General features: G+C 36.9%; 1 protein-coding gene across 4 annotated transcripts in view; it reads right to left on the bottom strand.

The window, feature by feature from the left end:
- LOC135116596 (activated Cdc42 kinase-like) overlaps positions 1 to 13,076 on the bottom strand; it is a 48,396-nt gene that overhangs the window by 24,645 nt on the left and 10,675 nt on the right. For 3 of the 4 annotated variants that reach the window (XM_064036252.1, XM_064036254.1, XM_064036259.1), the window contains exons 11-15: positions 10,989 to 11,085; positions 10,372 to 10,599; positions 8,361 to 8,532; positions 7,263 to 7,342; positions 6,592 to 6,693 (exon numbers count right to left, since the gene is read on the bottom strand). In XM_064036252.1, the coding sequence (XP_063892322.1) occupies positions 6,592 to 6,693; positions 7,263 to 7,342; positions 8,361 to 8,532; positions 10,372 to 10,599; positions 10,989 to 11,085 (679 nt within the window). The remainder of the gene's footprint in view (positions 1 to 6,591; positions 6,694 to 7,262; positions 7,343 to 8,360; positions 8,533 to 10,371; positions 10,600 to 10,988; positions 11,086 to 13,076) is intronic. The other variant, XM_064036261.1, reaches the window with a different exon arrangement.

Here is a 13,076-nt window from a genome sequence, read left to right as displayed (position 1 = left end):
AATGTATTTTTAAATAACAGTAGCAATGCAAACGCACAGACTATAGATAACGAAAGCTTCAGTAACACCCTAAAGCTGATGGATGCTAGGAAATGATTAAACTGAGCTGCAACATGGCCGAATTTAAAATCAATATCCCCAAAGTTGCACGATTTTAGGTCCTTTCAGCCCGGCTCTGAGCCTGTATGTCAAGGTTACGCAACTAGTGGTGTTAAAATTCACTAGTTGCAGTTTTCGCTCAAAAATTCTCCCGTAAAACGGGGAAATTCTCCCCGCATGCGGTGCGGTGGGAATTGCAACACCACGTATGTGTGTGCAAAGATGATTTCAAGCTTATTAGCTTAGCGAAGTCATTAGTAATTAGTAATGTTCTTAAAACCAATAAGGAAAAAAAAATTACCTTTGTACAAACTTAAGAGATTGTAAAAAATAAAATAAAAAAATGCAATCTGAAATGGACGTACAAGGGCAGCAACATAAATCTCTTTATCCATTTCCTAGCATACCTTTTTCTCTATGAATATAAAGCTCGAATGAGCTTTGATACAAAGCAACATAGATGAAGAGCTTTATCCTTTGTCCATATTTTTTACCAGCTACATATGAAACTATCAGAGTGGGTAGTTACGAGTACTCGAACTAGCACTAGTACTTCTCCCGGATTAAAACTACTCTATGTAATACCCGTATTTTCCTGCGAACACTATATCAAACTCAATCCATGTGCATAGTTCCAGTTATTTTATCAGAACATCAGACAGATTTGCTTTTGAAACTATGAAAGTTTTTAAAAGCTTTTAGTGTTTACTAGAATTGAGATTACATATGTAGCTAGCAAAATTGTTTGACTTATGTTGCCCAGCTTAGCATGACTGTTGGGTTAGTGACTTCTAAGTCAGTAGGTCAAGATCACTGTCTATTGATTCATCATCCTACGAGCCTTTTCCCAACTATGTTGGGAGCTTAAAGTCGGTAAAAATAAAATACTGGAAAAATTGAGCCCACGCGCAGCCAACCGTTTTTTCAAGTTCAATCGTTAGTTTTTGGAAAACATCGTTCCTACATAAGTACTGTAGGCACTCAAATATTTTTTGAGTAATTTAAAAACAAAGGGTCATCATCTGCCTAGAGTTTTCTATTTTCCCAACTATGTTGGAGTGGGTTTCCAGATACAGTTGAGTACCAGTTTTAGTAACTGGATCAATATAGCCAAGGTCAACCGGGAATATTAAAGGAATTTTCGGAAAACAAAATCGATATCAGTATATAGATCACCATCTGTTTACTGATATCGATTTTTTGTACGTAGTTTATCATCGATATACTAATATCGATGTTTTGTACATAGTTCATCATCTATGTGCCGACATCGATTTTTTGTATAAAGAGGTAGTTCATCATCTACATACTGATATAGATTTTTGTACGTAGTTCACCATCTATGTACTGATATCGATTTTTTGTACATAGTTCATGATCTATGCGCTGATATCGATTTTTTGCACATAGTTCATTATCTACATATTGATATCGATTTTTTGTATATAGTTCACCATTTTTGTGCTGATATCGATCTTTTGTACATAGTTCATGATCTATGCGCTGATATCGATTTTTTGTACATGGATCACCAACTAAGTGCTGATATCGATTTTTTTTAAAAAGTTTACTATCTATGTAGGTACTGATATTGATTTTTGTACATAGTTCAACATCCTTGTACTGATATCGATTTTTTGTATATAGTTGACTATCTATGTACTGATATCGATTTTTTGTACATAGTTCATCATCTACATACTGATATCTTTTTTTGCACATAATTCATCATCTGTGTACTGATATCGATTTTTGTACATGGTTCACCATTTTTGTGCTGATATCGATTTTTTGTACATAGTTCATGATCTATGTGCTGATATCGATTTTTTGTACATAGTTCATGATCTATGTGCTGATATCGATTTTTTGTAGGTACATAGTTCATCATCTACATACTGATATAGATTTTTTGCACAAAGTTCATCATCTATATACTGATATCGATTTTTTGTACATAGTTCATGATCTATGCGCTGATATCGATTTTTTGTACATAGTTCATGATCTATGTGCTGATATTGATTTTTTGTACATAGTTCATGATCTATGTGCTGATATCGATTTTTGTACATAGGTCATGATCTATGTGCTGATATCGATTTTTTATACATAGTTCATCATCTATATACTGATATCGATTTTTTGTACATATTGGACCATCTATGTGCTTATATCGATTTTTTGTGCATAGTTGACCACGTATAGATCACCATCTATAGGTATACCGATATCGATTTTTTGTACATAGATCACCATCTATATACTGATATCGATTTTTTGTTTTCCGAAAGTTCTTTTAGTGTTGGTAAGTAACAATATCCCCAGATGACCTTGACTATATCGATCCAGGTACGGAAAAAAATCCACCTCGACCTGGATGAAACCTCTGGAATCAGACCGTCTTGAACGAAGTTAATCGTTTCGACCTTGCTGAAGCCAGTTACAAGTTTTATAATAGGGAGGAATAAGTTTCCATGTTGTTCCAGTTGTAATCATCCTTAGGGTGAGTCTACACGGTGCATGTAGCTGGAGCAAGTTAACATGCGCAAGTGACCCGCGTGCACGCAACAGAGCACGCGGGTGGGTATTTTGCTTTGGTACGTGCGTGAGTCATTGGACCCGCACGTATTTAAAATGCATGTAACCTGCGCATGTGCCTCAACATGCGCAAGCTGCTTGCACCGAGTAGATGCAACCTTACTTTTACATTATACATGGGAAAGTAAGTCTGTCTCTTCAGCACAGAAAGGTCATATTGATATGCAACTTTCTATTCGGGTGCGAGAAGTCTTCAGCCAATAAAATCGGACTTCACTCCCCAGTATTTTCTTAAAGTTTCCATTATTAGTAAAGAAATAGTTCTTTACTGCAAATTACGTTAGAGTTACTTGATTTTTTTTATTATTTTCTGACCTCTCAGAAATAAATCCTTTTTCATCAACATCTCCCGAGCTTTTCCCAACTTTGTTGGGGTCGGCTTCCAGTCTAACTGGTTGCGGCTGAGTACCAGTGTTCTACGAGGAGCGACTTACAATCTGACCTCGACCCAGTTATCCGGGCAACAATACCCCTTTGTTAGACTGGTGTCAGACTTACTGGCTTCTGACTACCCATAGCGGCAGCTAAGGATGTTCAATGACGGCCGGGACCTACAGTTTAACGTGCCCTCGGAATCACAGTCAGGGAGCAAGTTAGCATGCGCAAGTGACCCACGCGCATGCAACAGAGTACTCGGGTGGGTATTTTGTTTTGGTACATGCGCCAGTCGCTAGATCCGCACGTTCTTAAGGGTGCGTCTATACGGTGCATGTATCTGGAGCAAGTTAACATGCGCAAGTGACCCGCGCGCATGCAACAAAGCACGCGAGTGGGTGCTTTGATACATGCGCTAGTCACCAGATCCACACGGGTTTAAAATGCATGTAGCCTGCGCATGTACCTCAACATGCGCAAACTACTTACACCGTGTTGGCGGACCCTTAAATGCATGTCACCTGAGCATTTGACTCAACATGCGCAAGCTACTTGCACCGTGTTGGCGGACCCTTAAATGCATGTCACCTGCGCATTTGACTCAAAATGCACAAGCTACTTGCACCGTATAAATGCACCCTCATTGGTGTCCAAGATATATTTAGAAAGTACATACAACTTATAAAAGTTGCATTGGTACCTCCCTGATCTGGAATCGAACCCACGCTCTCGTACTTGAGAGGTAGGTTCCCCGTAGCCCAATATGACCTTTTTGTCTTTCAATATTTTGTGTTACGAAGTATTGAAAGACAAACAATTCATATAAAGACAAAGACAAGATGGCGGCTGGGTATCATCATCATCATCATGTCGGCCCACTGCCGTCCGCTGTTGAATTAAGACCTCCCCCGCCGAACGCCAGCTATCCCGGTTGGGTATTAAAGCAACAATATATTCAAAAATATTATTTATAAACTCCAGAAAGCTGCAAAATGTAGCGAAAAGTGGGAAAAGGGGAGGGTATGTCGAGGGAATTCTTTGGATCAGTTTTTTTCAAAAACCTTTATTATAAAAAATCTAAACCAATAAATATAACAGGGTAGGAATTCAGGAAAGAATTCAGGAAGAAATCTGGAAAAAAAAAACTTAAACTACATACTTACCGCAAGTTACTGCCCGCGGAGAAAGTTCAAAAGTTCGTTAAACACTGAATTTAACACTCACTCGAAGAAAAGGCGCGCAAAAGTTCAGTTATTGTTCCTTGGGAACACTTGGGACCCAGTACTGGATCAGTACTGATGATCCTGAGTTCAAGGGCACAAAACTAGCGCAACACTTTTATTCAAGTTTAGAAAAGTTTGGGGATAAATCGTCCGTATCGATAATAAGCTTGGCCAGCGAGATAAGGCTCAGCTGAAGCCAAAGAATTAGAGAGACACTATTAATTCAGTGATGAATCACTAAATCAGCAGTGGAGACAGTTGGTTAGAGGACGAGCAGAGCAATAAGTGCATCGGCTTCCGAGTCCAGCTTCCAACTGGCGCTTGTCTAGCCAACCCTTCTACATGCATGCGCGGTAGACACGCGCTGACATTGAAACTACATTTCAGTGTTGCACAAACACTAGGGATGACCCAGACAAACAACTGTTACGCGTTACAGGTGGCATTTCGGAACATTTTCTGAAATCTGACTGTTTAGGGGTAAATTTTAGGGGTAAATCTGCTAAGGATAGTGAAAATCGTATGAATTAAATTTAAAATTTGATTTTGTAGTGACAAGATTGATTTTAGACGCACTTCGAGTATCAAAACAATAACAAACAAATCGATTCCTGAACTCGATTATTGAAAAATATTATTTTATTTAATGGGTTAACTATATCAAAAATAATGTTTTGTTATTATATTAATTACTATAAATAAATTGCATTATTAATTTAAGCTGAAAAAATACAATTTTCATGTACAGTTGTCCGTAAAACGTAATATACAGTACGATTTATTTTCACCAAAAATCGAATCGAGATGATTTTATGTTTTTAAAATGCCTATAAAAATTAAACTTACGGTTTAAAGTTTTCAGGGGGTTGTTGAGTAATAGTAGAAATTAACCCGCGCGATAGTTTGACGGATGGCTCGTAAACGAGCCGGCGGCCGGACCTGCATTGATTAAGTGCTAACCTGTGGGAGTAACCTTGCACCCGGCGCGCTTTATTTGAATATAACTACGTAAAAACTAACTATTTCTCCCAAAAATGTAGTTGATTTTCGTTTGTTTATTGTTATTGTTTTATATTTTACTTAATACTTGGCCTATATACTTGAATAAGGTAGAAATTAAGTACGTAATACGACAGATGCGGACATATGGAGATGTATGCAAACAAATCAACAAGTGCTCTTAGTTTTTTTCGTTCTGATCAATGTAAAAATACTAATTGTCTGTGAAACGATATCTACCGAGTGCAGTTTATATACTGAAGACCTCTTTTCGATATAATGTAATGGGAAAACCAAAAATAACAAAATAAATATTACTGAAACAAACGTAGATGAGACTTTTTTTTTATTTCAAAAACTTTGATAACTATGTACGTACAGAAGACAATTAAATCAACCGTATTTATCACATAATTGTTCTTCATCTCCTCTCTATTTCGTATACTCTTCTTGATGACCGATAGCGTGAACTGCAGAGAAAATAAAGCAGTCACTTAATTTACTATCCTTTTCTACCACAACAACGAAAAGACAACACCATTTATAAAGACAATTCTACTAGTGTCTTTCTTGCAATGAAATAATATTAAAAGGACCACATTTCACAGAAAGCAATGCAAAAATAATAAAATGGATGATAATAAAAATGACATACCTTAACATTCAAAATATAGAATGCATTTTTCGATAATGCGAGGACACAAAAGCACAAAATAATCACATCGATATAAAATAACCGCAATAAAATGTAAATCAAGACATTCGCCAGCTAGAAACAAGGAAAAAAAATATGTAGGTGATCCAGGAAACGCACAATTACTACTTATAGGAAGGAAAGAGAACTAAATTACAACTGAACGAGGCACAGAAACAAAATAAACGATGCAACACTTAATGAAATTAATTCTACAAGGCTGATTCTCCAATTTCTCTAGCCTAAACAAAGACAACTAATATTCACCACCAAAAATACGTAAAGAGAAGAAGTGAGTGAAGAGAAAAGAGTGGCTAAAGATATTTTGCGTTGATACGAAGCGTAACGTAAGTATTTAAATCATAACAGCAACTTTGCCGAAACTTTTTCTTATTTTAATTTTGCCAAAATCAAGACGGGACTACTTCACTTAAAATAAATACTTCATTCAAAAGTCTTTTAAGTCTATTATATTATTCATTTGTAGCTTCATTCTCAGAGAATTCGATATATTTGCAAATAAAAAAAAGAATACTTTCTATTCTAACATATAATAGCATGCATGTATAATATAAAAAATCATAAAAATATGAAAATTACCGTGTCGGTATCGGAAATCTCATGGTACTCGTGAACTTCATCAGTCTTGGGCATGGTGCCGTTGTCGCCTTTGTGGGATCTGCCAAGAGTTGCACTCCTCACCTAAGTAGGATTTATATATTAGTTTAAAACAGAATTTAAGCAAATAAAAATCTTATTTTTGGAACACTAGCTACTAGCTATTATTAGACATCAGGCCTCTTTTTCTGCCGCGCTTATGGAAATATAAGGTATTATTGGACATATAGCCTCTTTCTGCTAAATCTGTGGGATTGTTCGAAAGAGCTACTGCAGCCCTGGTGCACAAAGGGCTCCCGAAGAAGCATAGTGGGTTTTAGTCCGAAAAAGACTGCTATTCCCCACTACAGATTCGGCAATTTTAAATAGAGAATGATTTGATGAATACTAAAAAGACATTCCTCCTTATATCAAACTCAAAAGAAACGAGTGCCACGACAAAGATTGGTTGGCGATTCGCAGAACTCGAAATCTCAAAATTGTAAGACGAAACTTTATTTGTTTTTTCTAGTTTGCCTCCTTTCGGGTCTTACAGTCGCTACGTCTTTCCTCATAAGAACTTAGTTCCACCAATATTAATGTGTTCCCAAAAGCATTGTAAATAGTATGGTCATATCAAAATATGTTAAATAAATAAAACTGCAGTATGTTACCTTACTAAGAATACTTTTGCTAGTAGTCGGCTCTGACAACGTTCTGAGGCTGTTCTTGCGCAAACTTCTTGTTTTATCACCTGGTAAGAAAGCAAACAAATACATTATATTGGAAATAGGTGTCATACTTTTGTAAGGGCGACTTTCTACAAGAGATGTGGTATGCTACATTGATATGGATGCCTTTGATATTCAAGAATTACATTCATTGGTGAACATAGTGCACACTGGTGGAAACGGCTTCTACTAAGATATGTTTTTTAATGGCCTTACGTGGTGGTTGCAGATAGTGCCACGTTCCCAGCTAGTACGTATTTTAGTAGAATCGGTTTCTCGCGTACCTCGAGCTGCATATCTTCCTGGCTGGGGAGTTTGTTCCACCACTTCTTCTTCCCAGCAAAAACACATAGGAAGTGGTGAAGGGTGGGCGTTTTAGGGGCTGTCTTTTGTAAATTTGACTTTCCATCTTCCTAGCAAATCTTACTCGTGCCACTACATAGCTTATCATCAATGGAAATAGCTAGCTATCCAGGTTTGCATAACACAAATATCGTGGAAAAGCACCCTTAAGGTAAGTTGTACCATGAAACTATAACGATAATTAAATCATCACCAGTCGTGAAATTGCCACCGATTGGTCGAATTGGTCGGCGGGTAACCGAAACCGGCGGTGTATCCGATTGTCCCAGAGACACATTTGCAAATATGACGTGTACGGGTACATTTTATTTTGTGTTTTAGTGTCTTATAGTATCTTTTTTGCTTGTAGCTATTCTATTATATATAAAAATTAATACCACTTTTAGTTGTAATTTTATAACTCAGAAAGGGGCTCACCTGTCCAAACCAATTATGGACTATTTGGTAGATGGTTTATGTGAAGTTTACACTAAATCGGTGGAGCGGTTCTTGATTTATCACATTATTTTTTAAACAAAATGGTGGACTTTATAACGTAGCGAAGCACGTACTGGGCCGCCAGTTACATTATATTTCTTTCCTTAGTTGATGTTATTCCGTATGCGTCTTTTTGCGCGAAAAATAGTTTCGCTTTTCCTGACCCCTGCAAGTATAAGACATATGGTTATGTAAACTCACAAGCTAAATCCACTTCATCGCAGTCAGGCCTATCCGGCTGATGAGAAGCCAGCATGGGGTAGGGCGTAGTCCCCGAAGCTCCCGTCAGGTGTGACGGCGAATTCGGGTTGATCAGCGGCATCTGTTCCAGGTCTTCCGAAGGTTTGTATGGCGTCACTATCTGACGGGGCGGCTGTGGATGGGTAAGGAGTAGATTATTTTATTGTATTTTGTTAATTTATACACAGATGTTGGTGTTCCTAGGTTCCTACTACTAATAAATAAAAATAGATAAATTAGAGGGATTTTTGTGTGCTTATTTTGGTATGTTTTCTATCTGTAAACTTGTGAAGAAGAATAAATAATGCTGTTATCCTAGCTGTTTTCCACGGTTTCGTGTATAACGTAACCTTTTTAGCATATGGGTAAAAATATACAGTTTTGACATGTTTCATACTAATCAGCAGTTAACGTTGCTGCGAGTACGTAATACAATTTTTTGGTTTGTAGTATTAAAAAAGTAATGAGTAAGTATTGTAAAGAACTACTTTGTTAAATATTAGTTTTTCTATCTCTATGGTGGTTTTCAAAACTACTAAATGAATTTCAACATTTGGTACACAGATAGTCTAGAGCCTAAGTACATAGGTTGGCGGGAAATAGCTCCCTCAGGATGCTGGTGGAACCTAGTATCAAATAAAGCACAACTCAGAATTCTAGTGGAAAGTTCTAGTGTCAAATAAAGCACAATAACACTAAAGTTTTCATATAAGGCTTCTAAGAATATTTTCATCAAAAGAAATTAATAAAAAAATTATACTCTTACATCAATATTCATCAATCTAGTTAGTTTCCATTCACCAAAATGACACAAAAGCAGAAAATAAACGACAAAATGTAAAAATGTGTCGTGTAATGAAAAGCATAAAATGTAAAAATGTAGAACAGATCGTATAATACCTGCGTGGAATGAAACTTGTGTTTTAACTTATGTTTGTGTTTTACCAGGGCAATGTTTCGTAGGCGCTGTAACCGACAGCATATAGGCTAGATTCACTCTGCAAAATTGCACTCAATTGCAGCGTGAACATAGCCAGTATGCTGTGGGTTCTGTCCTAGGAACGAAGGTAGGAAACTCGCTGAAATATAATCTGTAAAGGTATGTCCTGTGTGGGCAAAGACGCGAACGCGAAGCGAAGCAAATTGACCAATGTAAGCTGCATCACGTAGGTCACTTCAAAGGGAACTCAAATTCTTTACTAGTCCAAAGAATAAATATTTCATTATACAGTGTTCATTAACAGCCATATTAGTTTGTGAAAACTGTTTTGCTGTCATTAGCGCCAAAAGGCAGATATCTTTGAACAATCGACTGTTTGTATTCTTCGCCTCGCGTCGCTTTGCGTTCTCATCCAGATCGCTCACTTAGGACGCATAAGAAAAAAAATCCGACACCAATTGTAAAATGTTTTAAAAGTGGATATGATCGATTCAAAAGTTATTGGCTGAAATCTGGTAATGAAAATGTGTGGTTCCACGCAGGGTTAGCGGACCATTCTATATCCCATGGCGCGAGATTGGCATTATCGAATAATTTGAGCAAAGAAAATATTGTAGGAAATATTCAATTCTGTGGGCATAGCAAAATGGTTCATCATTTTATAGTAAAAGTTTGTTCAAAATTCGCTTGCGAAAAGTGAATTCTCAAATATGTTATGTTGATCATTTAAATTGACTATAACACTTACCACCTTATTACAAAACGCATTCTTAAAAAATTACCAGTTTTGGAACTAGGCTTAAACCATCGCACCGAACAAAGTGAGTGGACCTAGGACTAAAGCCAGTACTTTTTAAGATTACTTTTTACAATAAGGTAACATATTTAATCATGTATTAAGATGCTTTTGACAGATAAATTTGATTTGATCAAAAAAATACATTCGCTCTAAACCACAGAATGTCCACCAAACATTCTAACAAAAATCTGCAAGCGATAATACCAAAACTCGCGCCAAAGTCCAGTACTTACGCATCCGGCAGGATCCAGGAACGATATATCTCCGAAGTAGGCCCCATCTAGGCCCACATGTCCTGTATGCTTGACGTCTCCTTGCGGGCTCGATATCATACACCGCTGTATCGACCGCTTGCCAGTAAAAGTGTGTCGTTTAACATCGCTCCTCAGCAGCGTCGAGCGGATCGACCGCGCGGATTGCCGGACGGGATGCGGAGAGAGCGACCCGTAACATACACTTCTCTGATGGATGCAAGCGTTGGTTGGTTTGTTAATCGAACGGCTTAACACAAATGGTTCCCGTGATGTGGTTGTGGATGATATTGATAAACGAAATGTTGACAAAAATAAGACGTTTTTCAATGCTAGAAAATTATCTCTACTTCTATTCATTTTATTTAGACCTTAAGCAGTTATGAATGTCCAAAAATGTAAAAACGATTGATTTTAGTCGCCATTTTAAAACTTGTTTTAGTATGGAGAAGAACTGTTAACAAACTAGTTCTAAAATTTTTTAACATTTTCTAGCATTGAAAAACATATAACGCAACGGAAAAGGTGATGCCAGAGAGATAAAGTGATTAAAAACAGTGATTACACACATACATAAAGCTAAATATTGCGAAACTTACCTCTGGTGGGACATACGGCTTCGTGTGTGAAGGGTCCAACATACCGCAGGCGCCGCCGGGGAGAACGCCGTACCAAAGTGGAGATTTCGTCATGTTTCTGAAATGTATTAGAAGGTAAATATTATTAATATATACAAACACAAAACTTGCTAGTTTTTAAGGTAGTTTTCTTGTAAAAATAAACTATACTTTCTGAGTTTATGCCATCGCTTGCAGACAGTATCCATATTTCCTAGTTTCGCTGCACATTACATAAGTGTGTGTAAGCGTATCTGAAATTAGACGTTTAACAGTGCTGTTTTCACTTAGGAATTTTATTTACACAACTAAACATCTAAGTACCTTCAGACTCGACAAGTTACATTAGACATAATATGACAACAATATATAAATATACCACTATAAACCATTTACTAAGGACGTCGATATCCGACCCATGCGTTGTTTATCGATTAGGGATTAAAATTTTACATAAGTATTATACAAATTTCAATATCTAACCGACACCAACGGATGGATCAGTTATGGAAACCCGCAGTTGGCTACTTCAACTACAGATACTCAAGTAAGAACTTTACACGCCGACTGTCAGAGCCAAACTGAAGCTTAAAAGAGCCATTTGCAAAACGCCAGCATTTCTGCAACAGTCGCATACCCCTCGCATGCAAAATAACCTTGAAATCCTGCTTTGCAAACGACAGATGTCAATCTAGGTTCAAAACTAGGGGATTTAATGAAAGCTGTTTTGAACAGACTGGATTAAAGTAAGGGGAAAATACAAAAGAACCACGAAACATGTAATTATCTGGCAGACTGACCGTTGTGAATATACAGAGTGTGTCGTTCACAATCACATTAAATCCTGTCGCATATACTTTATGATATTCTATGGCGAATTGTAAAAAACATTACCTAATCCATTCAGTGGTTTAACCACAGGAGTCATTTTTCGTTTTTATAATTTACAACATCATGTGTAAAGCAGCGATAAAGTTAGAAGTATCGAATGTTTTGATCAGTTGACAGCTGTCAGTTTTCAAGGGAGAATTTCAGTTGTTTGTAATAACTGACTTTTATATGGTGTTCTAATTTTCGCACATTTTTATTCTATTTACTTTGTTTGAAAAAATCTTTTTTCTTTGTGTTAATCGACATATATTAACCAGTATATTAACGCATTTCATTTAATGTGATTGTGAACGACGCACCCGATATGTAGTATAATAGCAATAGCCAAAGGGGTTCGTTCCTTTGATGTCTGGATAATCTATGTATTACCGTCGGAATAGAAAGAAACTACAGATGCATTTTGCAAAGGGTCTAGCAGTAAATATTTGTACTAACAAATGTTTATATACTTTGGAACACGATATGGCAAATGTTTTATTAGGGTTCCGTAGCCAAAATGGCAAAAACGGAACCCTTATAGTTTCGTCATGTCCGTCTGTCCGTCTGTCCGTCTGTCCGTCTGTCCGTCTGTCACAGCCGATTTACTCGGAAACTATAAGTACTACAGTGATGAAATTTGATGGGAATATGTGTTGTATGAACCGCTACAAAAATATGACACTAAATAGTAAAAAAAAGAATTGGGGGTGGGGCCCCCCATACATGTAACTGAGGGATGAAATTTTTTTTTTCGATGTACATACCCGTGTGGGGTATCAATGGAAAGGTCTTTTAAAATGATATAAAGTTTTCTAAAAAACATTTTTCTTAAAGTGAACGGTTTTTGAGATATCAGCTCTCAAAGTCGTAAAAAGTATGTCCCCCCCCCTCTATTTTTATAACTACGGGGTATAAAATTCTAAAAAAAATAGAGGTGATGCATGCTAATTAACTCTTTCAACGATTTTTGGTTTGATCAAAGTATCTCTTATAGTTTTTGAGATAGGTTGATTTAACTGTAATTTACGGAACCCTTCGTGCACGAGTCCGACTCGCACTTGGCCGGTTTTTTTTTGTATGCATTCTTTGTGCAAGCGAACAAATGACTGTGTGATTGAAAAAAAACTTATTCACAACCATCTTTTGAGTATAGAGTAGCACATTGTAAAGGGCTTAAAAAATGTGTTTGTAATATACTTT

The sequence above is a fragment of the Helicoverpa armigera genome, chromosome 1 (genome assembly GCF_030705265.1).
Source record: "Helicoverpa armigera isolate CAAS_96S chromosome 1, ASM3070526v1, whole genome shotgun sequence".
NCBI lineage: Eukaryota > Metazoa > Arthropoda > Insecta > Lepidoptera > Noctuidae > Helicoverpa > Helicoverpa armigera.
This window is presented reverse-complemented; position numbering and strand designations above follow the sequence as displayed.